Below are 27,148 nucleotides of genomic sequence, written 5' to 3'. Positions count from 1 at the left end.
CCCTCTGCCCACCTGCCAAAGTCCTACCTAGCTCATCCCAACTGCCACCACGTTCCCTGAAGTACAAGCTGCCCTTACCTCTTTGGCCTTCTGCTTATGCTCTGGAGACTTCATATGCTCCACAAACTTGCGGGGGGTCTTGAAGTGCCGGCTGCATGCCATGCAAAAGGGTCGGAGGGAGCGTTTGGCAAGCTAGGGTAAGAAAAGAAAGGGGGACAGGTAGGAAATAATGTGGCATTTGCTCACAGGAAGCCCTCAAGCACACTTGATTTGATGCCACCTTAAATACCAGGCTCCCTCGGGAGGAAGTGCAGGATATATATAAAGGAAGATTTTTTTAAAAATAACAGCATCAGCTCAAGCCCACCTCATTAGATGCACAGAGGACACCTTTACATGCACATGGATGTGAGGGGGGGAAACAGAAAGGCTGGGGTTACACGGCAATGGAATTCCAACAGTACAGTCTGTGAAACTTGTAATTATTGCAGCTTAAATGTATGCAAAAGGACTGTTCATAACAGCAGCAATTTGTGATAACTCGAACACCTTAGCAGTGCTGAGTAAATTAACAATTGCAGTGGGACACAGTAGTATAGTCTCTGTTCAGATCCAAATTAACAGAACTGAACTAGCAATTCAGGAATTAGCCAACTGACAAAGTTATTGAAGGTGAGTTATTGAAGGTTTTCTTTTATCACTGATAAAGAGGCCTTGGTGGCTGATGGATGAGAAGCAGGAAGAAAGCAAAGAGCTAAACTCAAAACTCTTTCAACCAGTATTTTTTTAGCCCAATCTAGAGATTTATTTCGGGCAGCATTTGCATTGGATTTGCGTTGCTGAATACATGAACTTATTCTGTATGTTTTCACTGGTGATAATACTGTCGATCACTCTGAGATGCTTCATAGGAAGCAATCTGTAAGTGGAATTAATAAAACAAATGGAGCTTTAAAAGCGATTATTTTAAAAATACTGCAGACATGGAAATGGTTGAACTTGAATATTACTGCCCGCGTCTGCTGAGGGGAGGGGGAGACCGCAAGAACAAACCTGCAAATATGCCTTTTTCAGAAGGAGTTACTATGTTTTTTGCTCGCTTCTTAACCCAAGAAAGAACCTGCTATATAATATCAGCAAAAATCCTCTATCAGCAGTGCTATAGTCAAAGACAGATTGAGGGCACCAGGTTGACTAAACAGTCACTACCGTTACTTGTTAAAACTCCCTATGCATGAGCCCATTGTCTTTGTCCATGGAGGAATTAAAGAACCTTTTAATGAGTGTGAAAGAAGAGAGTGCAAAATATGGTCTGAAGCTCAACATCATAAAAACTAAGATCATGGCCACTGGTCCCATCACCTCCTGGCAAATAGAAGGGGAAGAAATGGAGGCAGTGAGAGATTTTACTTTCTTGGGTTCCATGATCACTGCAGATGGTGACAGCAGCCACGAAATTAAAAGACGCCTGCTTCTTGGGAGAAAAGCAATAACAAACCTAGACAGCATCTTAAAAGCAGAGACATCACCTTGCTGACAAAGGTCCATATAGTTAAAGCAATGGTTTTCCCAGCAGTGATGTATGGAAGTGGGAGCTGGACCATAAAGAAGGCTGATCGCTGAAGAATTGATGCTTTTGAATTATGGTGCTGGAGGAGACTCTGGAGAGTCCCATGGACTGCAAGAAGATCAAAGCTCTCCATTCTGAAGGAAATCAGCCCTGAGTGCTCACTGGGAGGACAGATCTTGAAGCTGAGGCTCTAATACTTTGGCCACCTCATGAAAAGAAAAGACTCCCTGGAAAAGACTCTGATGTTGGGAAAGATGGAGGGCACAAGGAGAAGGGGACGACAGAGGACGAGATGGCTGGACAGTGTTCTCAAAGCTACCAACATGAGTTTGACCAAACTGCAGGAGGCTGTGGAAGACAGGAGTGCCTGGTGTGCTCTGGTCCATGGGGTCACGAAGAGTCAGACATGACTCAACAACAAAATGCATGAGCCCAATTTTCTTGGAAACAGCATATTTTGCTTTCGTGTCAGCGCCTTAATTTGTCATTAAAATATTCTCTAATATAAAAAACATTAACCTATCACCTCCCCTGAGGCAATCAGCATTCAACCCCTTCCTTGAACATTTACAGCAGGGGTCAGCAACCTTTTTCCTCCGTGGGCCGGTCCACTGTCCCTCATACCATGAGGTTGGACTATATTTTTTTTTTGGGGGGGGGGAATGAACCAATTCCTATGCCCCACAAATAACTCAGAGATGCATTTTAAATAAAAGCACACATTCTACTCATGTAAAAACATACTTATTCCTGGACGGTCCGCAGGCTGGACTGAGAAGGCGATTGGGCCGTATCCAGCCCCCAGGCCTTAGTTTGCCTATCCATTATTTACAGGAAAGAGAAATCTGGGCAAAGAGTTACCTTGTGTTCCTGAGTCCGACGGTGCTTGATCAGGTCACCTGTAAAATGTATCTGGCAGGTGTTACACCACCGCTGCTGGCTCTCTCTGCAAGGACAAGAACATTCCACTAAAACGGCAACGCAGCATTATCTCCCACTTGCTCCACTGCCTTTATATAGTAAAAAAAAAAAAAAGGCATTCTGCTAGTCAGTCATTTGGGATCTCATACACTGCCTGGTGACACGTCTGGCATCATTGAGAATCTCAGCTCTCCAGGCTGTGGGGCGTTTAGAGCAGTGTTTCCCAACCGGTGTTCCGCGGCACACGAGTGTGCCGTGAGACATCGGCTGGTGTGCCGCGAGATGCCTGGAGGGAGGCGGGCGAGTCGGGCGGCGAGAGGCGGGGCGGCGGCGGCGAGGAGAGGCCGCGCCTCCTGCTGCTGCCTGGTGCTCCTCCTCGCAGCCGGCAGCGCTGCCTGGGCGCCTCCGCGCGACTCTGCCTCGCTGGGTTTGGTCTCCCAGCAGAGACGGGTCACACGCGCCCCTCCCTCCCTCCCTCAGCCTGCGCGGAGGGAGAGCCAGAGAGAGGCATTGCTCCTGCGCTCCGAGGCGGATTGAGCGCAGCTGAGAGGAGCTGCCGAGGGGAAAAACTTTCACTTTTGTGCGTCCCTCCCGGCGTGACGCTGTGCGCTGACGTCACGGGGCGGGGCTTTAATGGTGGTGTGCCGCGAGATTTTTTTTCAGTAAACAGGTGTGCCGTTGCCCCAAAACGTTTGGGAAACACTGGTTTAGAGCAGTGTTTCCCAACCGGTGTTCCGCGGCACACTAGTGTGCCGCCGGACGTTGCCTAGTGTGCCGTGGGAGGGAGGCGGGCGAGTCGGGCTAATCCTCCGGCCCCGCTCCCCCGGGGAACGTGCCCCGTCATCCGCTTCTGCCTTGCTCCCTGTGACAGGAATTCCCAAAACTGCATCAGCACCTGCCGCTTGCCCAGCAGCCCCGGCGCTGCCTTGCGCCCGGCGCCCCCGCCATCCTCGGCGCAGGGAGCGAGGGGCGCGCAGGCAGGCGCTGCCCGGCGGAGCGACGGCTCCTTCCGAGCGGCTGGCAGTGTCTGGGCATGACTGGCCTCCCGCCTGGTCCCGCGGCGGCTGCAGACGCGGCCGAAGCAGCGCAGGGAAGGAGACGCCCGGCCGCCCAGCCCAGCCCCGCACGCTCCCACTCTCTCTCGGCGGCCGGGGAGCGGGGCCAAAGCGGGCCCCCACCTGAGTGGCGGCTGCGTGAGCCAATAGGCGAGCTGGGGCAGAGGGGGAGGCGGGGCTCCGGAGAACAAAGGAGGGAGGGGGCACCCGGGAGAAGGGGGCGGGGCGGGAGGAGCGGGGAGCGCGGCGCTGCGCCCGGGACGCCCCAGTTCCGCCGGGTTAGAAGCCGGCGGCCTACCTCTGCTGGCCGTGGAAGGCAGCCGGGTCTGGGTCGCGCCCCGAGAGTGGCGGGGTCCGCGCACAGCCTGCCCTCCAGGCTGGGAAGTGGCTCCTAGGCTCCGCCTGAAGCCACGCAGAGCCCGCAACGCGCCCTCGCTCTGCTGCCTCCTCCCACCCCGGCAAGGGGAAGGGAAAAAACTTTCACTTTTGTGCGTCCCTCCCGGCGTGACGCTGCGCGCTGACGTCACGGGGCGGGGCTTTAATGGTGGTGTGCCGCGAGATTTTTTTCCGGTAAACAGGTGTGCCGTTGCCCAAAAACGTTTGGGAAACACTGGTTTAGAGCACAGTTCTAACCCTCAAACAGGAAACATGCGAAAACACAAAAGACTCAGGAAGCAAAGGGGAGTTGTGAAAATATTACATTCTTAGACCCCTGTTTCCTCAATTCTGCCACTACTAGTTGTCTTGTGTGACAATTTTCTGAACAAGCGACTCTTACACCTGAAGAACATATGAAAGAATGGGGGAATCTGTGGTTCTCTACATGTTGCTGCACTCTCTAACTCCTGGCCATACTGGCTGGGTCTGAGGGGAGCTGTGGTCCATAACATCTGAGAGGCACCAAATTTGCAAAGTTTGTTGCAGGTTTCAGCTATCCAATAAGGCATGCAGGTAATTTCTACCAAGTCCCTAGGCTAATCAAATGAATCCTGGAGGACATGAAAACAAATCATTTCACCTTTGCACTGCCCCAAGTGGTGCATAGTCTTGCAACACGAGCCACTAAGGAGCAAAGCTGAAATAGGTGTTTTCATATCCGCTTGGAACAAAAATGAGCATGCACAAATCCCAACATACAATTTTGTGCTCTAGAAACTACAGGGATGAGGAATCTGCTCATGAGCTGTGTCTGCTACAGTAAGGGAGAGAAGCAGCCCACACCAGGATACTGCCCTTGGCCAGAAAATAAGTTCCCCGTTGCTTGCAGAGAACATCAGAACCTGCCATGTTGAGTAACTGAAAAGACTCTCCAGCCCTGATTTATTCTTCCTGTGAAGGGATTGGGTGGGTAAACAATCGGTTTGAGAGCTCCACATTCTCCAGTCACAGAATTTTACAGCCTGCACATAGAAGCAGAGCTGGAAGGACCCCGCCCCACAAGGACTATCTACCCATCTTTCTCAGCCAGTGGTTTCTGCTCCTTCACCACAGGCAACAATGAGACAAGGCAGATGTTGCTCATGTGCTGGATCTCCCGAAGTCGCTGCTGGTGCTGAGCTCCTGCCATGTGAGCCTGGAAATTCTGAGAGAGAGAGAGAGATGGAGAGAACATGGAGTAGCCATCATTTGAAACCTAAGCAAATCAGTCTCTTAAGCTTAAGCCAAGAAAGAGTATTCTCTATAAGATTGAATATCAATATGCACATCAAGACTTTGAGATTAGACCACTGAAACAGCCCCAAAAACTATCTTGGGGGTGTGCTACCTGCAAGCCCCAGTTAAAGGGCCCCGTCGGGGGCGAACAGCGGCCTTTTGATTACTTGGACTGCCAGGGCGAAACAGGTGCAAAACGCCGGCACCCTGTCTCTACAACTTCATTATCTACAACTTTATTAACATCTATCTACAACTCTACTAGCATCTCTCGGTACTGTGAATAATACCGAACTTACCTTTTGTTGGTATCTTCATGAACTTATCTAAAAGACCAAGTTAAGCATTTGAAAAATCTATTGAAACCAGACATTATAAGTTCATTTTAGGCTGGGTAGTTCACAAGTCTTTGTGGCTTTGTTTAATGTTTTGTATTTTTCTCAGAAGCTTGATAAAGTATGTATAATTATTGTTCTGTGTATATTGATCGCCAACGTGTTGCACAAGTCACACTACATCATTTGAAACCTGGCAAGCCTATCCAGTTCAGATGGGCTACTTCAGAAGTGATGAGAGGGGTGACAGGCACGCTCAGAAATACTGGCCAGGATCAGAAATGGCTCCGTAAGGCTGCCTTCCCCCAATGCGATGGCTTCCAGATGCGTTGGGCTCCAGACAGCATTGGCCTGTGATCAGGGATGCTGTGAGTTGCTGTTCAGCAACACAAAAAAAGCCTCAGATTGGGAGAAGGCTCACCCAGTGGGATGAGAATGTCAAGCCCCACTGCAACATGTGATATGTAGTTGCCTCTGAAGACGGTTCAGGAACATCAGCTGGTACAGAATTCAGCGGCCAGGTCGCTCACCAGAGCAAGATGGCTTGAGCATATTACACCAATCCTGGTCCAACTGCACTGGCTGCCAGTTAATTCCCAGGCCCAATTCAAAGTGCTGGTGTTGACCTATAAAGCCTTAACCAGCTCAGGACTGCAATGCAAAACAGAGCGTTTTATGCTGGTGGGGATTCTACACTTTCAATTTTATTTATACTGATACTGTTATTGTGAATACAGATAGCGCTTATGCAATTTTTAAAATGTGAAGTATTTGATATAGATTTTCTTGTCCATTTTTTGTGTGCTTATACACACGCCTATATTTTTACCTACTGCAAGTCACTTCTACAGACAGTAAGCTGTCTAGGAAAGGAATGAATACTGATGCAGGTAAGGAGAGGGAGGGCGGCAGGGTTGCAAAAATCCCGACTTTGCAACTCCTCAGATGAAACGTGTCTTGTTACCTGTTGGTTGTAGCAGTTAGTCTTGCATATGTAACAGTAGAATTTCAGGGTAGCCTCGGGGCTGCCTCCAGCTGTCCCCATCTCAGAGGTCCAGAAGGCTGGCTTTAGGGCTGTGGTGCTGATAGCTCGGTTCTCGCTGCTCTGCTGAATTGTGACTTTCAGAGAGCCTGCAGAGCTGACCACCTGGAGAAGATTCAAGGATTCAGTTCAGGTTGCCCATCAGCCAACTATTAAATCCCTCAGCTCTGGAGAGTAGAAGAAGCCCATAATTCAGGCCACATCCAGACAGCGGCTATACACTTCCCCACTGTGGAAGGACGTGTGGATACAGAAGTGGCCTCCACAGCCACTTACAGACTCATTGTTAAAACCGTGTTTATGGAAGACAATTACTCGGCTAAAAAGAAGATACATACAGTTTGGGGAGAGAAGGCAGTGTTTACAGGAAGAATACAAAGACTGCATCTAGAGATTTCTGCATTTGCACACAGAAGGAATTTGGATGGTCATATTTCAGCTTAAAAAGCCAAGGTAGGAAAAAGACTTTTGCCCACGCACGAAGCCCCAGCAAGAACAGGAAGGCTTCAATTAACTAGAGTTTCATCCAAATATATATAAACTACAGGCACATATGAAGCACAGACGTCTGTGCAGTGGTGGTACAAGGAGGCAGTTCCCCCTCTATTAATGCTAATTGCCCCCCACCCCCAATCCCAGCTTTCCTTTTAAATGAGTATGTTTCTAGCATTCTAGGAACCTGAGATGTACAGTTACTGTTTCCCTCATTTCTTGTGAGAAAGTAGCTTTTACCCATGGTTTCCCGGTTTGGACAGAATGAGAAACTATGGTTAATTTGGTTTGCTTGATGGCCCTCTTGGAGGAGAGCATGCTGGGTAAAAGGCTCCTTTGGATCTTTGGTTATTGAGCCAGAGTGTGTTTTTCCATGTTGCTATCTGTGTACACCAGCCTTCCCCACTACGGTGCCTCCAAATGATTTGGACTGCATCTCCCATCAATGCCAGCGAATGATGCCAGCTGGAGGGAACTAGGCTGGCAAAGGATGCCGCCCACATTTCCCCAACAGTTTTTAACAAAGCAGCAGAAGAACCTGCTGCTAGTCATCCTCCCTCTCCAGGAGCTAAAGAAGCTTTCTGCTCACCTCCGAAATATTCAGCTCTCCAGAAATGTTCTTTTCCTTGGAAGTATCTGCAGCCAGATTCTCTAAGAAAGACAGGCAGACAGAAAGAGAATTTAATTTCCCCAGGAGCGGAAGGTGGGAGCTCTCAGGAGCATCACCAATCCTTGAGGTCCCCAACATGGTGCTCACGGGCAGCATGGAACTTCCAGAAACCTCCCGCAGCACCCACCAAATTTTTATTCTGGAGAGTTCCCTCCCTTTGGCTATAAAAAGAAGCACAGCTCTGCTCTCTTTCTCTCCATTCCACAGAATGACTCTGGACCCCATGTGGCCTCAGAAGGATGCAACCATGGGAAAGGACAAAAAAGAAGGGGAAGCAGCTGGAGGGCAGAGTCTGGCCTTGCAGCTGCTTACGAAACCCCTCCGGAAAAGTATGCCTTTTAAGACTGGGGGCAATTTCCTGGAGACCTGAAAGGTGGTACAGTCATACCTCGGGTTACAGACGCTTCAGGTTGCGTTTTTTTGGGTTGTGTACCGACAAAACCTGGAAGTATTGGAACAGGTTACTTCCGGGTTTCGGCGGTTGCACCTGTGCAGAAGTGCTAAATCACACTTTGCACATACGCGCCAAATTGCAACCCGCACGTGCGCAGACACGCTGCTGTGGGTTGCAAACGTGCATTCTGCACAGATCATGTTCGCAACCCGAGCATCCACTGTATGTGTGATGCATGTCTTTGGCAGGGGCTGTTTGCTGGTGGGTGGGTGTTGCTGTCCAGCCGTTCCCAGACTCAAAGCTAGTCAGAGGAGCAGGAAACATGCAACACACACAGACATACACTGGGCAGATTTCGGTACAGCCAGCAACCTCGAAGAGTCAGGCAGGGCCTAATTGTCCCTGTTCTAGGACTGGAGATTCCATGCACCAGTTGCCTGGCCCTTGCAAGCTGTGCTTCACAGTTATTATTTTATTATTTTGTGAATCGCTTCCCATAAAATATATTGAAGCGGTTTCACAGTAAAAGCGTGGACAACAAAAACAACCCCATATGTAAAAATACTTTAAATCCATTATTTCCTATAAAGACGATTCTAAGCTAAATAGATACAGGCTGGGGTGAATATATTTGTATTGCTTTCAACCTATTGCAAGCCATCTATTTTCCCACAGCTTTTTGATGCTAGACCCTTGGGACTAGTTTGCATGATCCCAGGCAACTGTGAAGCTCTCACCTTCCAGGTGGGATTCTGTGTCGGACTCTTCCACTTGCTGAAGACATACTGCTTCTTCTGGGATTGTGTCCCCAGCTTCCCTGGTGGGATAAATGGTTTTGTTTTTTAAACAAGAAGCTGTTAGTACATTAAATGTGGGAGGCGAAGAAACTGTACTGCGATGGCCATGACCTTGTATGCACAGCCCAGAATCCAAGGAGGATCCCACACCAAGTAGCAAGATCTGCCAGGATGAATGGGTTGGGATGCAGCCACTGGAAGCCTTAGAAGAAACTGCTGCAGGAGAGGGACTGTGAGCAACATCACAGGAGGGGTTTTTCTGGGACCAAAGTGAGACTGTAAAGCTCCCTTGTTGCTTTTGCTATTGGAGTTTGGATGTTGCTAATATAATTTTGTTATCTTCAAAGTACTTTGTCTTATTATGTTGTCTTATTATGTTGCTACGATATTATTTTTGCACTGTTTGGGGTTTTGAAATGCATTCCTGTTTTCATTGTTGTAACTTGCTTTGAGCAGGTTTCTCTCTCTCTCTCTCTCTCTCTCTCTGTGTGTGTGTGTGTGTGTGTGTGTGTGTGTGTGTGTGTGTGTAATGCAAAGCAGCACACAAATAGAATTAGGAATGTATGAATGAATCTCTGGCTCCCAGTACGTTTTCAAGCACAATGCAAAGTGTTGGTGCTGACCTTTAAAGCCCTAAACAGCCTCGGTCCAGTATACCTGAAGGAGCGTCTCCACCCCCATCATTCAGCCCGGACACTGAGGTCCAGCACCGAAGGCCTTCTGGCAGTTCCCTCCCTGCGAGAAGCGAAGTTACAGGGAACCAGGCAGAGGGCCTTCTTGGTAGTGGCACCTGCCTTGTGGAACGCCCTCCCACCAGATGTCAAAGAGAACAACCACCACCAGACTTTTAGAAGACATCTGAAGGCAGCCCTGTTTCGGGAAGCTTTTAATGTTTGATGCATTACTGTATTTTAATATTTTGTTGGAAGCCGCCCAGAGTGGCTGGGGAAGCCCAGCCAGAAGGGTGGGGTATAAATAATTAATTCTTATTATTCTTATTATTATCTGGCTGAGCTATCTACCCAGACCTCGCCTGGCTGCCATGGCTGACCCTGAGGAAGGCCTCTCTGGCCATGCCACTCCCACTGATGACAGGAAGCTGCTCTGGCATGTATAGGAAAAGTCCCTTCTCCGCCAGATGGTTGTGGCCAACAAAGAGATCATGCCATGTCCCTGCTGAAGCACAAATGGATCATAGCTGCCACTGCAAAGGCAGTGCTTCTGCCACAAGTGGAATGACACCTACAGGGACATTGGGAGGTGAGTAGGGGAGCTTATGAGGGCCTGCCTGTCCAGCAGGCTACGGTGCAAGCCCTTACGACAGGGGGAGGGGGCTGGCGAGAAGGGCCTCTGGGTGATCCTGCACAGCCACTCCCACCAGCAATGCCAGGCCCATGCACTCAGGGCCCAGCGGAGCCACCAGCGATGCTGCGCCTGTTGGAGAGGCCAGCTCACCACCAAAGAGAGGCACAATGCGCCAGGCGGATCTTTAGGATTTCACCTTGAAAGCTGTTCTTACAATTCAGGTCGGGGTGCAGATCCTGGCAACTGCCATCCTTACCTTCTGAGCCGCTTGGCTGCCGGCTCGTCGGCTGAAGAGGATTCTGCCAGAGTCTCTGTGGGCCCAGAAAAAGGAAGTTATTGCTTCAGAGCAGCCAAGTATCCTCTAGAGTGGTGTTCCTCAACCTCAGGTCCCCAGCTGCTGTTGGACTACAACTCCCATCATCCCCGACTGCTTTTCCTGCTAGCTACTATTTTGGGGGGTGGGCAGGGAGTCATCCCAATTAGACTAAATGGTGGGCGATTTAGGACAGGTAAGTGGAAGCCCTTATTCACACAGCACGTGAGCTAAATAATGGAATTGCTACCAGAAGATGCACTAGTGGTGTGATAGGAATTTTGAGGTCTTAGATATATGTTAAATGTTCGTAAGTGTCCCAACCAAGCACACACATAGATCAGCACAGGAAGACGGACCTGGAACCATTTTGATTCCCAAACTGAGCAAATGTTTTCTCTGCAAGGTCAAAGTAAAATGGAAAAGCCTCCCCATTGTCTTTTCCTTCACAAATCCTGTCTTAAGGGCACATTTAAGATAGGAATAGGGTGTGAGCCTGTGACCTGGCTCAGGAACTAAATATTTATCATTACAAAAGACTGGCCAGGCTCCCCAGGGTATCCAATCAAGTAAGCATTAACAGATAACCTGGCAGACAGGAGGTAAACAACACACTCAGATTATTTCTGCTGTAGACTGCCCTTTCTGTGATGTAGGTATGATGTGTCGGGGGGGTGTGTGTGTGTGTGTGTCTTGAGCTACACCCCTTCTGTGATGTATGTATGATGTTTCTGGGGGTGGTCTTGGACTCCAGGGAGGGAATTTAAAATGTCTATATAAGGGCAGGCACACTTTTGTTCTGGGTTCCTCCTCCCTCCTGCGTGTGAGGGGAGCACCCTGTTGCAACAGATCAATAAAGATCAGGCTTACTAGCTGCTTTGCTTCTCAATATTCTCTGGTTGGCCTCTGTTATTTTCTCCTACCAATAGGGAACCTACATAAGGACTCTATATGGGCTCTTGGATATTCCATAAGGGAAAATGGGCAGATTTTTGTTTACAACAATGGTCACCAACCTGGACAGCTTCAAAATGGGATTAAACAGGTTTATAGAGCAGGACAAGGCTATCAATGGCAGGCAGTCCTGATGCTGCCTCCAGAATCATGCCTCTCAGTACCATTCACTGAGCAACAATATTGAGAGAGGGTTCTTGCTCCCAAGCCCCCCAGGGGCTTCCCAGTGTCTCTGGCTGGCCACTGTGATAAACAAGATGCTAGATTCAACAAACATTTTGTATGATTCAGCACAACTTAAATTCACCTGCTCATTTTTTATTTTATTTTTTAAAAAACACCTCCCTATTCTGTGTTGCTGGAGAGGAAAAAGCAAACTCAAGTATTCTCCTACCTGAAGGTGGAGAATTCGGCTGCTCAGACCCCTCTTTGATGATAGGCATATCCAGCGCAGGTAGGCTCTCATCCGCTCCTTGGCCCTGAGAGGAGGAAGTTGCAGAATCCGCCTCCCGTTTCCTCTCAGAGGTCCTCGAGAAGTCCTGCAGGTGAGAATGCAATGGTTCAAGAAAAGAGAGATGCAAACAATCCACAGAGCCAGGCTTGCTGGAACTATGTCTTATTTACAGTGGTGCCCCGCAAGACGAATGCCTCGCAAGATGGAAAACTCGCTAGACGAAAGAGTTTTCCGTTTTGGAGGTGCTTCGCAAAACAAATTTCCTATGGGCTTGCTTCGCAAGACGACAATGTCTTGTGAGTTCCTGCTGGGTTTTTTTCCTCCCCCCTTTTTCTAAGCCGCTAATCAGCTGATCCAATCAGCTGATCCGATCCCCCCCTTTTTCTAAGCCGCTAAAAGCCGCTAATAGCGCTAATCCGCTAATCCTTCAATGGGCTTGCTTCGCAAGACGAAAAAACCGCTAGACGAAGAGAATCACAGAATGGATTCTTTTCGTCTTGCGAGGCACCACTGTATTTGTTTGTTTGCATATTAGAACCCCAAGAATGACCAACCAGAATGAGGTACAAAAACCGTACCTCTGAACATATTCTGTGCATAGGAATTTGTCCTTGGGATTGGAACTGAACAGAGCTCAGTCTTTTCACACAAAAAAGGCTTTTGATCCCATGGAGGCATCCGCTAAAGGGAGGTGTGTTTTTTTTTTTTACAATTCCCCTTTTCTGCTGCAGCCCAACACTGATTCCCCAGCACTCTGGGACTGATTCAGGTGGGTGGGTGCCATATAAGCAAAGAGAAATTTGTTTTTAAAATTGCTGGTGCAGCCTCCTCCAGAGTAGGGCTCTCCATATGTTGCAGGGCTATAGGTTTCATCATCAGCTGATGGGAGTTGGTATTCTGGAGAAGGATGTGCTAATTGAGGCCTTTGCTGAATCAACAGCCTTTTCATCAGCACCAACTGAGTTTCACTCATGAATCAGTGAGCTGCAGAGTAGCAGTAGAAATAAAAGCCAGAAGCATAGGAGGAAAGACTTCAAAAACAGGCCAAAATTGACCACAATTGAACGTGGGGGAAACTCAACACAACTGAAAATTGACGACAACAGAACACTCTCCCTGGTGATGTAGCTCTGCCTTCTTCATTTTCAATTTTCAGGAAGAATTTAAAAACATTGTTCAACCAGGCTGAAAGATAACAGTTCCTGGAAACACTGAAATTATTAGATATGAGGATACTGTATGGGTGTTTGTTTGTTTAGGTTCTTCACGTTTTTGGGAGTTTTAAAGCAGCATTTTGGTGCCGGCAAGAAGATCCAACCTATCCATTCTGAAGGAAATCAGCCCTGAGTGCTCACTGGAAGGACAGATCCTGAAGCTGAGGCTCCAAGACTTTGGCCACCTCATGAGAAGAACCAGAGGTGCCAGCTTGCCCCCACCCATTGCCACCATTACCACCCAATACTGAGGGGGCCCAGCTCCCTCCTTAAGAGATTCCCCCCCCCCAAGTGTCTTGCCCTCCCCTAGCTGGCAGAAGCCTGTGCAGAACACTGCATTAGTTTTACAGATTGCAATTACTTCCGCCCTGTTTTCTCTTTCACACTGAAGTACCTGTTGTATTATTCGGAACCGTGGTTTTTTGTCTGATATACCGGCATGTCTCACTAAATTTCATTCACCGCTGAGGGATGGGATGACACAACAATGAGTGTCCCTGGACAATATCGCTACTCCCGTACTTCTCCTGCACTGAAAACTTCTTTGTTCCCAGTGTGATGAATGTCTTCTGAGCATGAGGGATTAATCTCTGTCCCCACTTACCTCAAAAGGGAGTTTTGGCAATCAAGATTTATACCTTGGTTGCCTTTAATCACTGCCTAATTATCTCTATGGTGCTGGAGGAGACTCTTGAGAGTCCCATGGAGTGCAAGAAGATCAAATCTATCCATTCTGAAGGAAATCAGCCCTGAATGCTCACTGGAAGGACAGATCCTGAAGCTGAGGCTCCAAGACTTTGGCCACCTCATGAGAAGAGAAGACTCCCTGGAAAAGACCCTGATGTTGGGAAAGATGGAGGGCACAAGGAGAAGGGGACGACAGAGGACCAGATGGTTGGACAGTGTTCTCGAAGCTACAAACATGAGTCTGACCAAACTGCGGGAGGCAGTGGAAGACAGGAGTGCCTGGCGTGCTCTGGTCCATGGGGTCACGAAGAGTCGGACACGACTAAACAACAAGAACAATAACCCAAAATGAGCTCACCTTGCGAAAGGTCTGATTCTGCCGCTGAAAAGGGAGGCCCCCAGGGAAAGCCAGGCGAGTGGGCTTCAAGGAGACCCCAACAGGAGGTGGACCCAAAAGGGAGTGTCTTGTTGCCTGAGGGAAAAACTGCTGGAGCACAGGGGCTGCGGCCATGTTGAAGCCTCTCAAGTTACCTACCAAGGACAGGAAATAGCGGTAGGTGAGTGACACAGAGATACCATGTTAAGTACCAGGCAACTTGAAGACACAAAAGAGAACAAGCCGTTTGTGGTTTGGTCACTGCGCCCATGCTCAGGACCTCCTCCTGCTGCTTTTATTTGTATGCCGCCTTTCCATAGCGAAGACTCTGCTCAAGGTGGCTTACAACATGGAAAGATTTACACAACTGCAAACATAACAGAAGCAGTAATACACAATACAGTCATACCTCGGGTTAGATGTGCTTCAGGTTGAGCGTTTGCAAGTTACGCTCCGCGGCGACCCGGAAGTAACGGAGCGTGTTACTTCCAGGTTTCGCCACTCGCGCATGCGCTCAAAAATGATGTCATGCGAATGCGCAGAAGCGGCAAAACATGACCCGCGCACACGCAGTCACGTCTTACGTTTTACTCAGGATGCGAACGGGGCTCCTGAACGGATCCCGTTCGCATCCAGAGGTACCACTGTAAACAAAACTCACACAATCACTGTGGAAGTACTCCAAATCAGTTCACGGCTCAGATCCTCTAAGGTCAGTTCAGGGCTGCTACACCCTTGCATATATTGGGTTGTAGACAACCAAGTTCTAGGCAGAGTACAGCCACCGAAATTAAAAGACCCTGTTAGTCATTACTATCCATTCCAGTGGGTCTACTCTGAGTAGGATGAACATAGAATGCAGCCCACGTTCTCTAAGCAGCTACCCCCAAAAGCCAACAACTCATTATTTATATAATGCAGACAGATGTAGATACAAGTACACAGCGCTTCAGCTGAAGGTGTTTAAGATGTAATGATTAAATGGGCACAGGAAATCAGCCCTGAGTGCTCACTGGAAGGACAGATCCTGAAGCTGAGGCTCCAATACTTTGGCCGCCTCATGAGAAAAATGTGTCCTTTTATTTAAAATGCATCTCTGGGTTATTTGTGGGGCATAGGAATTGGTTCATTTTTCTTTTCTTTTCAAAATATAGTCTGGCCCCCCACAAGGTCTGAGGGACAGTGGACCGGCCCCCTGCTGAAAAGGTTTGCTGACCCCTGGCTCAAAGGCTTGGTTAGCTCTCTAGAAACCACACCTCCAATTCTGCTACAGAAAGGGGGCGGGGAGAATTACACACTCAGCTTACTAGTTTCCACTGCTGAAACCACAGGTTAAAACACCTGCTGAATTATTCACTCAGATCTTTCTCAGATACCAAGTATCTGGGCATCAAGTATTCTCAAACGTAACCCAAACCTTGCAGTTGACCAGGAAATTTCAGAGGACTGTCAGTTCTCAGGCAACTCTTTATTACAGAAGGTAATGTGATTATCAATTGCATAACCCCTGAATAATCAACTCCATAAAGAGGAGAGCTCCTGTTTTTAAAAAAGAAAAGGCTATAAGAACATGCATATTTATGCACACACATACATAGAAAGAGGGAGATAAAACAAAAATAAATGAAATTTTAAAATAAATAGGATATTAGTCATATTCCGACCACCACTCCTGCACCAAAGGAACTGCAAATCTGTAGGATAAAACATACTTTTATACGTATGAATCAGAAAATGCAACTTCCCTTTCATTTTATCACTGTTGGCACCAGCTTACCCACAGGCAGCTGATAAATAATCAGCATTCCTCAAACACCCCCAATTGATTTTTAACTGATTGGAAGGTCAGTGGCTCTGAGGATCTGAAAAGGAACACACTCCAAGCCTTTCATGGACTTTCTCATCAGCCACTGAAGATGTGCTGCAGCACTTTTCCTGCACTGACCCCTGGGCTAACACAGCCACCTCCCCAGAGAATCTCAAAGGGCATTATCTCTTATCTCTTCTAAAACGATAAATAGGAACTTGGCTTGTACAGTCGTACCTTGGAAGTCGAACGGAATCCATTCCGGAAGTCCGTTTGACTTCGACAACCAAGGTGCAGCTTCCGATCGGCTGCAGGAGCTTCCTGCACTCAATCGGAAGCCATTTGGCTTCCAAAGAACGTTTGTAAACCGGAACACTCACTTCTGCGTTTGTGGCATTCGGGAGCCAAAACGTTCAAGTCGCAAGGCGTTCGGGATCCAAGGCACGACTATACTACAGAATAGCTAGGACTGTGCCCTCCTGACTTTATTGGACTCCAAATATCTGCAGACCCAACCAGCATGGCCAACGATGATGGGAGCTGGGAGTCCAGCAACATCTGGAGGGAATGCCTGCATGGAGCACTTATAGAGGTTCTCAACCTGTGGGTCCCTAGATGTTGTTGGATGACAACTCCCATCATCCCTGAGCTCTGGCCTTGCTAGCTAGGGGTGATGGGAGTTGTAGTTCAACATCTGGGGACCCACAGGTTGAGAAAGGCTGACTTAGAACATGCTTCAACAGCCAATGCCATTTTATTTTATTATTTAATAAAATTTATACACAGCTTGTTTGTTTTTAAAAAGAAAAACCTTAAAGCCGTTCACAAAAAGATAAAACCATAAAATTGGAGGGGAGGGGAAATACGATACATCAAAACATACAAAAAGTTAAAATACTCAAACAAATTATATTTCACACCACACTTTCTAGGCATCTAGGTAGGCTTGTCTAAACAATAACGTTTTTAGCAGGTGCGGAAAAGACTACAATGAAGGAGCCTGATTGATATCAATAGGCAGGAAGCTGCAAAGTGCACGTGCCGCCACAATGAACGATCAGAGTTCTTACAAGTGTGTAATAAGCATCATGGGGCACCTGCAGTAGTGCCAATTCTGCCAATCGAAAGCTGAGTGGGCACATGAGTGGGGTAAGGAGAGATTGTAGCTATTACAAATGATTAAAAAAATGGTTTTAGATGGACAGGTGTGCAGCTTCAGACTTGGGAGGGGAGACGTAAAACTACGTGAGCCAATGTGGTGGCTGGTTGGGCAAGAGGTGTTAAAACAATTTCTGGATGGAGAGCTGGATGGAGAACAGGCCAACCCTCCACAGAACATTCTGGAAGGTGGGTGAAGCCTGGCAAACAACTTAAGGTGACTGAACCTCCAAGTCAGAGACACAATAGAAGAATTTGGAGTGCATGCTAATTCAAAGCTTTATCAAAAGACAGCATGACATAGTGGTTAGAGTGTCAGACCAGGACCTGGGTGACCTTGGGCCAGCCACTTATTCTCAACCTAATCTATATCTTCAGGTTACAGACTCCGCTAACCCAGAAATAGTGCTTCAGGTTAAGAACTTTGCTTCAGGATGAGAACAGAAATTGTGCTCTGGCAGCAGCGGGAGGCCCCATTAGCTAAAGTGGTGCTTCAGGTTAAGAACAGTTTCAGCTTAAGAACAGACCTCCAGAACAAATTAAGTACTTAACCTGAGGTACCACTATAACAAACAACCAAATTTGGCACCTTCTTCTGTCACCATGCAGCAGAACTTTAGGAAGAATTCAAGCTGCAGCTACAAAGGAAATTCATCTTGGCCTCTAAGTGTTATTTATACAAAATACACTTTACTTAATGCCACCAATCTAAGTGATACATGTTACTAGACATCATTTCATATCCATAATAATTTTGCTATATACACTTCAATGCAACTTTCTAAATTCATAAACATTTATCTGAGTGTTTATGGTTGTTTCTAATTTATGTAATTGTTTAAACTGGAGCACATGGCATGCAACGAAGACCTCTCTCAGTGCAACCATGTTAAACAGTTTAAAGATGAAAATCTTCCCGACTTGAGCTCAAGTGATTGTGGATGCAGGGAAGGTGGACGTGGTTGGCTCCAAACAGCCTGGGAGGGCCAATTCTGCCCGTGCGCCAGAGGTTCCTTGTCACTGTGTTAAGAGTGTGAAACTGGGACCAGGGGTGTAGCATCATGCGTAGCATTTTTCTGGGGAGCGTGGTGCCCTCCCCAAGCCAGCCCTGTGCTGCTTTGCAAGGCTGGGGTCATTCCAGCCTCACAAAGTGGCTCAGGACTGGTGTCTCCTCGGCAGCGGCAAGGGCTGGACTGTGCATGCCGGGCTCCGATTGTCACTGCCAGGGAGATCGAGATTCAAATCCCCTGCTCAGCCACAAGGCTTACTGAGTTAACCTTGAACCTCATAAGAACCTAAGAAGAGCCTGCTGGATCAGGCCAATGCCTCCCCCCCCCGCTTTTATTTATTAACATTCTTATGTTACATATGCATACACTGTCATATTACATTACAGGGCTTATTATACCATAACTTCCAACATGTATACAAAGTTTACATACAAAATTTATATCCTTAAAGAAAGACAAAAAGACAAAACAAAGACAAAAAGCTATTCCAAAATCATATATGTACCAACACTACAGACTTCCTGTCAATCCCGTTGTATATTCCTTTTTTTACAAATGAATGTACTCTTTTTATTGTAAATTTCTTTACATTTTATCTATTACATTCCCGTATCAATATGTACAGTGGTGCCCCGCAAGACGAATGCCTCGCAAGACGGAAAACTCGCTAGACGAAAGAGTTTTCCGTTTTGGAGGTGCTTTGCAAAACAAATCTTCTATGGGCTTGCTTCGCAAGACGACAATGCCTTGCGAGCTCCTGTGGGTTCCCTCCCCCCTTTCCTAAGCCGCTAAGCCGCTTATCAGCTGATCCGATCAGCAGATAAGCCGCTAAAATCCGCTAATAACACTAATCCGTCAATGGGCTTGCTTCGCAAGACGAAAAAACCGCTAGATGAAGAGAATCACAGAACGGATTCTTTTCGGCTTGCGAGGCACCACTGTACCCTTAATCTTATTTCTCAACTCAATTTCTCTCCAATGTCAATTGAATGCTAGCATAGATAGCGAACCATTACTGTATTTTTGAACATATATCTTATATCTATCCCAGGCCAATAGCCCTCCTAGTACAATATCCTCCTCTCACAGTGGCAGCCAGGTGCCTATAGGAAACCCACCACCGCTCCCAGTATAGGAAAAAATCCCAGAGAACTCAATGGGACTGACTTTTGGGATGACATGCATAGAATTGCGCTGTCAACTGCTAAACTAGAGAAGAGGAACATGTGGCACTCCCAACTGTTCCTGGGCTGCAACTGCTATCATCCCCAACCACTGGCCATGCTGGCTGCTGAGTCCAGCAACTTTTGGAGGGAGATATGTTTCCTCTCCCTACTCTGAACCTACCTCAAGAATAAAATGGAGTAGGGGAGGAAACCGCTCTTGCATCCCTGAGCTCCTTAAAGCAGTGGCTCTCAAAGGGTGCGCCATGTTGGTGTAGCAGGAGAGGGTGGCAAGGGTGGCAGTAAGATTCAAGGATAACCAAAGAAATATTTAAACACTTCAGTGAAGTATCAGTATCAGCAAAGCATAGTATAGTATAAAAATTATTTTTTGTGTGGATATACAACCATAAACTCCACACTTCTCTTCAAGAACATTGGCTACTCTTCTACAGATCTCCTTGATATATTGTTGTGAACAAATATGAAAGATGAGAAAAGAGAAAGGCTTCTTTGTGTTAAAGAGATGAGTTTTTCTCAAATTAAAGGTAAAGGGACCCCTGACCATTAGGTCCAGTCGTGGCTGACTCTGGGGTTGCGGCGCTCATCTCGCTTTACTGGCCGAGGGAGCCGGCGTACAGCTTCCGGGTCATGTGGCCAGCATGACTAAGCCGCTTCTGGCAAACCAGAGCAGCGCACAGAAACGCCGTTTCCCTTCCCGCCCAAGCGGTACCTATTTATCTACAGTGGTACCTCGGGTTTAGAACTCAATTCGTTCTGGAGGTCCGTTCTTAACCTGAAACTGTTCTTAACCTGAAGCACCACTTTAGCTAATGGGGTCTCCTGCTGATGCTGCGCCGCTGCTGAGTGAATTCTGTTCTCATCCTGAAACAAAGTTCTTAATCCAAGGTTAGCGGGTTAGCGGAGTCTGTTACCTGAAGCGTCTGTAACCCAAGGTACCCCTGTACTTGCACTTTGACATGCTTTCGAACTGCTAGGTTGGCAGGAGCAGGGACCGAGCAATGGGAGCTCACCCCGTTGCGGGGATTCGAACCGCCGATCTTCTGATCGGCAAGCCCTAGGCTCTGTGGTTTAACCCACAGCGCCAGCTGCGCCCCTTTCTCAAATTAGACCTAGTCTAAATGGGATTACCTGGCAAAAGCAAGCTCACACCTCTTACTGAGTTTGTAGACATGCTTAATATGAGGCCCATAAGTATATTTTGGGAATGATTCATGTTCTTGTGTAGCTGCATTGTTTTATACTTCCTGGATGTTCCATGATCATATTATAAAGTAGCTGTGTTCTATGTTATAAATCAAGCACTGCTAGTTGTTTCTTTTTGTTTCCCAATGTATTTCTTACCAATAAAAAAAATCAGTGTGGCGTGAGAAAAATTTTATTCTGAAAGTGTGGCCCAGAGAAAAAAGTTTGAGAACCACTGTCTTAAAGAATGGGATAAAAAAAGGAATAAAAACATGATCTGAAGACACAGAGAACAGCTACTTTGCAAGAGCTCAGAATCTGATTAGTACCTGGGAAAGAAGGCTATGAAACTGATATAGGATGGCTTTTTTTCATTGACAGAAAAAAGCAACATGTAAATAAGGGTAATCAGTAGGAGCAGCAAATAGACATTACCTAACCTCCCAGCAGGTGAGTTGCTGCTGCTTATCAAGAGGGGGTGGGGAAAGTGGTTGGAAGGTCAGCACAGTGGAAACATAGCAATGGACATCCTACCTGTGTATCGCCATCCTACCTGTGTATTTGCATCTTGGTGCCCTCCCCACCACTGTCTCACTCTTCCCTGTCCCCAATAAACAGAAGTTACTCACCTGCTGGGAGATCAAGGAAGCACCTCCTCAAAATAACCACTACTCTCCTGCCCATTACTGAACTCAATCAGTTCATTCACTCTACAGTGGACCCTCCAGATACGAATTAAATTCGTTCCGGGGGTTCGTACTTAACCTGAAAAGTCCGTAACTGGAAGCGCCACTTCTGTGCATGTGCACAGTGCGCAGAGTGCTTCTGCATATGCGTGCGACGGGTTTGCCAAGTTCACAATATGAAAGTTAAGTATCCAGAGTAGTACATAACTCGAGGGTCCGCTGTATTTCCAATACAGGTAGGTAGCCATGTTGGTCTGCAGTAAAAGGTAAAGGGACCCCTGACCTTTAGGTCCAGTCACAGACGACTCTGGGGTTACAGCGCTCATCTCGCTTTACTGGCTGAGGGAGCCGGCGTACAGCTTCCGGGTTGTGGCAAGCATGACTAAGCCACTTCTGGCGAACCAGAGCAGTGCACGGAAACTCCGTTTACCTTCCCGCCAGAGTGGTACCTATTTATCTACTTGCACTCTGACGTGCTTTCGAACTGCTAAGTGGGCAGGAGCTGGGACTGAACAATGGGAGCTCACCCCGTCGCGGGGATTCGAACTGCGATCTTCTGATCTGCAAGCCCTAGGCTCACTGGTTTAGACCACACTTGCAAATGTTATGTGAATCTTTGTCCTGCCCTTTTGTAACCCACAGCACCACCCGCATCCCTTGTTGGTCTGCCATAGTTGAAACAAAATAAAAAAAATTCTTCCAATAGCACCAAAAGAAGATATCTGAAGAAGTGTGCATGCACACGAAAGCTTAGACCCAGAACAAACTTAGCTGGTCTCTAAGGCAGTGTTTCCCAACCTTTTTTGGGCAAAGGCACACTTGTTTGATGAAAAAAATCTCGAGGCACACCACCATTACAGCCCCATGACGTCAGCGCACAGCGTCACGCCGGGAGGGACGCACGAAAGTGTAAGTTTCAATTTTTTTCCCTCCCCCTTGCTGGGGAACCTCCAAGCTTTGGGGGTGGGGGGGGAGGAGGCAGCAAAGCGAGGGACTGAGGGACGGCGGCAGCTGAGGCAGCGGCGGCTGTTGTGGTGGTGGCGGCGATAGCGGGCGGAGGAGGGGGCGGCGGCGGGGCCGAGGTGGCCGGCGGCGGCGGCGGGTGGAGCAGGAGGGCGGCCGAGGCCGGTGAGGGAGTAGGGTTGCCCGGGGCTTGAGGAGCCGTCGCCGGGAGTTGCTGCTGCTGTTGTTGCTGCTGCTGCCCGGACATGCCGGCCTCCTCCTCGTCCGCTGTCTCGCGCTCCTCCCTTTTGCGCGCGCTGCCCCGCCGCCGCCCCATTGGCCGGGTCCTGTCAGCTGATCCTGTGTTATTTCCTGTGTGTGTGTGTGAGGGGAGAATGGGGAGAGAAACCTCGGCACCACCACCGCGGAGCCGCCCCCGGCTCGACGCGGATCCTCGCCGCCGCCGCCCCGCCTCTCGCCACCCGCCTCGCCCGCCTCCCTCCCACGGCACACCAGCCAACGTCTCACGGCACACTAGTGTGCCGCGGAACACCGGTTGGGAAACACTGCTCTAAGGTGCTACTGGAAGGAGGTTGTTGTTTTTTAAAATTGTATTTCCAATGTTTGGGTGGTGAGTGCCATTACTTATGTACCCAGAACAGCACCCGCCACCCAGAACAGGGAGGCACCAGCAGCTTTGTGGGGAACCCCAATATTTGTGAAAGAACAAAGAACATTTGGGTGGCTTATGAAAACTGAGCATGCTCGGCAGCAGCAGAATGCAGACTAGCTATTGAAAGGAGTGGTTGGGGTGGTGAGACGTGGAATAGAGTGGCTGGAACAATGACCATTTTGCTGCAGGTCCTACCTGGGTAGTTTTAATGTCTTAAACTGCCTTGGGAGTCACTGCCCCCCCCCCCAATAACAGAGAGGATACCCAAGTAAATAAAAACCATCCAGTCTGACAGTTTCCCAAGTATCCCAGCATGCATTGCTCAGCCTCTTCCGCATCAATCCTGCAGGGTTCCCATCCCAAAGCAGAGGGCAAGCGCTATACCTTGCATCTGCTGGATGAGCAGGGCCCGCTGGAGCATGGGGTTGGCGTTGAGGAGCGAGGCTTGATTAGTAGCTCGCAGGTTCAACATCTGCTGCTGCTGTTGCTGCGATGGTATCACACACCTGGGAAGGAAGGAGGTAGAATCAGATCAGCAGAAATCCCAGGACAGAGCGCGGTTTGCTCAAGAAACCTAAGGCAACATTAGGCAACTACTGAAGATGTTTTTGGCCAAAAACAATTCCCTTGAAGTGTGACCCAGCCAATTTATGGAATGTTAACTGTACAAATAGAGTTAATGAGCACGTTTCTGGTACTATGTGTTGCATCCAGTTAAGTTGTACTCAAGGTAGACACGCTGAAATGGTTAGTTATGCCCATTATAGTCTTGGGTCTACTCTAAGCAGGACTGACACTGGATACAACCCTCTATGTGTGCCCTAAGTAATTCTCTCACAACCTTTGCATCGTTTTGGAAGCACCACTGACACTGTTTTAAGCAGCCTTTCAATGTCAGGATTAAGCAGGTTCAGAATAATTTCATTCAACAAAGTATAAGGAAGCTGGATTCAGAGGATGCCTGACAGATGCTGGAAGGCTTGGTTTTGGTTATTATTATTTTACTATTTTTCCCCTCCTTGAAAAAAAGAGGGCACCCCATAGGACATTATATACCCCTTTTAAAAGGCAGCTTCAAATGTTACCAAGGAGCATGTGGATAGATTTGGGGGTGGGGGTGAGGCGAGAGACTCTACTTTAGGAGAAACACACCTGGAAACAGCTCAGGTACTTGGCACTAGTTGAACAACTCCTTTGGATGCCATATGGCACAGGCTTCTGGCTAGCTGGATCTATTTCCTTTTCTATTAAGAGTCCTAAAGCTCCAGAACCCAGTGAGAAAGGAATGCGGTAAAATTAAAGAATAAGGTGCCTCTGAGCACATTATCAGTCTAGGAATTTGTTTTGCATTCCAGAACTGAACTGACTCTCAACAACCCTTTCACTCATGTCCACGCTTAGCTACCCCAAGTTTTCTTCAATTCAGCACCCTAATTATATCATTATTATGTACATGGTGAAACCATATCATACCATATCATTCAACATGGTGAAACCATGTTGTCAATTGTGAGTGTGAGTGAATATGTGTAAGAAATATGCCTGTCTGCAAGCTTAGGGACAAACTTATCAATTTTGCAGAACTACAGCTCATCCAAAACCTTTGCTTTGGAAGAGGGAACAGTGTTTTTATATTTTATAGGGGTACAGTGGTGCCCCGCAAGACGAATGCCTCGCAAGACGAAAAACTCGCTAGACAAAAGGGTTTTGCTGTTTTTGAGCTGCTTCGCAAGACGAATTTCCCTATGGGTTTGCTTTGCAAGACGAAAACGTCTTGCAAGTTTGTTTCCTTTTTCTTAACACCGTTAATACAGTTGCGACTTGACTTTGAGGAGCAACTCATAGAACGCGGTGTGGTAGCCTTTTTTGAGGTTTTTGAAGACTTTGGTGATTTTTGAAGCATTTCCAAAACTTTTCCGACACCGTGCTTCGCAAGACGAAAAATTCGGTAGACGAAAAAACTCGCGGAACAATTTAATTTCATCTTGCGAGGCACCACTGTATATTTAAACAGACGGATGTGTGCGCAACATTATTATGGGGCAGTGTTGACATGGAGATGCTTAAGAAGGCAGGTCCACACACAGTCCATGTACCTAGAAAGACTTCCACAATACAAGCACTTGGGTGGTCCTAATTCCTTTCAGAATCTGTTCTTACCATGCCCTACAAGGGACTTTTTTCCATCCTAATTTTCCAAAAGCTGCCATTCAATACCAAGATGTGGCCGAGGAGACTCCGTGAAATTAGTGAGACCTGCACACCAACAAAACACTTGACAAACAACAACATAGCTTGGCTCTTGCACAGGAGAGTTCCCCAGTGGATTGTGCCCTAGAACTGTTAACAGTATGCCAGCCAACCCTTTTCAGTTGGGTAGTGGGAGGGTTTGTTTTTATGTGGAGTAAAGAACAATCTGCTTTGTTTGCAGGTGGGGAGCTGAACCAGGAGGGGGCTTACGCTAGAAGAAGCTTGGAATATTAGAAATATTCTTCCTTACGGTGTGTGGGGTGGGGTTGGAGGGTAACGAAATAGCTAAATATATTTTTTGCACCATGAACACTGCTAGGCCACAGGTAATTATGCATGTGCAGATTCCTGGACCTCAGCAATATATGCCAGCAGGAGTTGTGAGATGTGGCACCAAAGCTAAAAAATGTTATTATACAAAGCAAGCGCGCGAACACACACACACACACACACAATCTTCGTGCATGTGCTGAAGCTTGAGTCCATACAAAAATTGTTAGGCCCGCTCACATAGCTGGGAGCAAGTCCCATGGAGTGCAATGGGGCTTACTTCTGAGTAGGTCCACTGTAGCCTTAGTCCCTGAAGTGCAGCAAGGCTCGCTTGAGGATACAGTTTAAATACATATGTACTGTATTTACATTTAAAACACATGTTAAAAGGGCTAGATATGAAATGCAAGTGAATTTCGAGGCAGGAACGCTTCAGGAGCAAGGTGCAAAGCAGATGCAGTCACGCCAGCAAAAACTGCGCGGAGGGCGGAGGAGGTTTGCAAGGGAAGAAGGGGTGTGGAGCAGGCGCCTTTCCCTTGGAGCCAGGCCCACGATCCCCGGCCTCGGGTAGAGGGTCTTACCGGCTTGCTTGCTGCTGCTGAGGCTGGTGCTGAAGGAGGTGCTGGAGCTGCAACAGTTGCTGCTGGAGCTGCTGCTGTTGCTGGTTGAACATGGCTGGGGGTGGGGTTAAAAAAAAAAGCGGCCCCCCGCTCCGAGACCCCGGGGTAAAACCGGAGCAGGAGGCTCCCGTTCGAGAAGGGGAGCGGAGCTAAACGTGCTGCTCTGCAGCGGGAGACCCATTCATTGCTTTCGAGCCGGCGGCTCGCGTGCGGGTGCGTGGGTTTCCACCATCGCGATCACGGGACACCTTGTGGGTGTGTTTGGGGCGGGGGGCGGGGAGGCGTCCCCACCCCTTGCACGTACCGTAGAACAGAGATGGTAACCACGCACGCGCTCCAGAGCATCCTTTCGCAAATGCAGAAGGCTTCAGTACCGTACTTATTTATTTTTCCTGTAACAGTTAACGTTCTGAAATATGCAAGAGAGGTTTTTAAAAAAAGAAATAAAAGTTTATTTATTGCATCCTTTTGCAAACGGGGCGGGCGGTGAGGAGGAGGCGGTCGCGGCAGCAGCAGCTTTGTTTTCTTCCTAAGGTGAATCTTCTGAAATGCGCATGGAAAATGAAACAAAATTCAATAGCAGAAAAAATATTAAAAATATTAAATGCAATATATAATCACTCATGTCTGCACTCTGAAGTAGCTTTTTAACAAACAGGCAGTTAAAAGTTAGTTGCTGGGTAAGAACTACCTTTTTTCATCAGCAGAGGAACATAGGAGGGTGGTTTGGAGTGAGCCATAGCATTGGTACATCTAGCTCACAGCTCTGACAGGCAGCACTGGTACATCCTGTCTGCACGGACTGGCAGCAGTTTTAATATGGGAGTTTTCCCAGAGCTTTCTGCAAATGCCATCTATTGTATGCAAGGCAGGTGAGGTGCTATTGATTGGTTCCAACAATTTTTATTTCATTTTATTAACGGGTTTTGTGTTAAAATAAATAAAATAAATCATTTGGTCTTCTTCGATTATGAGTCCCTCTGGGAAAGAACCATGAGCATTTAGAAAAACTGTTGCTAAGCTGCTCTGCGTGGGACACAAAACAGAATGTAGTTTATCTCTGTGCCATCCATCCAGCAGATTCTGTGGTGGCATCCTAAAAGCATGAAAATTAATCTAATAAAATCTAAT

General features: G+C 47.7%; 1 protein-coding gene across 1 annotated transcript in view; it reads right to left on the bottom strand.

Moving 5' to 3' along the window:
* Positions 1-26,415, bottom strand: part of CIZ1 (CDKN1A interacting zinc finger protein 1) — a 37,226-nt gene extending 10,811 nt beyond the window's left edge. The window contains exons 1-11 of the mRNA XM_083485868.1: positions 25,979-26,415; positions 23,262-23,383; positions 14,215-14,387; positions 11,896-12,040; positions 10,491-10,545; positions 8,864-8,949; positions 7,658-7,719; positions 6,499-6,681; positions 4,998-5,128; positions 2,432-2,516; positions 79-192 (exon numbers count right to left, since the gene is read on the bottom strand). Of these exons, the coding sequence (XP_083341994.1) occupies positions 79-192; positions 2,432-2,516; positions 4,998-5,128; positions 6,499-6,681; positions 7,658-7,719; positions 8,864-8,949; positions 10,491-10,545; positions 11,896-12,040; positions 14,215-14,387; positions 23,262-23,383; positions 25,979-26,070 (1,248 nt within the window). The 5' untranslated portion in view covers positions 26,071-26,415. The remainder of the gene's footprint in view (positions 1-78; positions 193-2,431; positions 2,517-4,997; positions 5,129-6,498; positions 6,682-7,657; positions 7,720-8,863; positions 8,950-10,490; positions 10,546-11,895; positions 12,041-14,214; positions 14,388-23,261; positions 23,384-25,978) is intronic.
* Between the last annotated feature and the right edge of the window lie 733 nt (positions 26,416-27,148).

Source organism: Podarcis liolepis (genome assembly GCF_965112155.1).
Source record: "Podarcis liolepis genome assembly, chromosome: Z".
NCBI lineage: Eukaryota > Metazoa > Chordata > Lepidosauria > Squamata > Lacertidae > Podarcis > Podarcis liolepis.
Note: the sequence above shows the minus strand (reverse complement) of the source record. Positions and strands in the feature narration are given on the sequence as shown.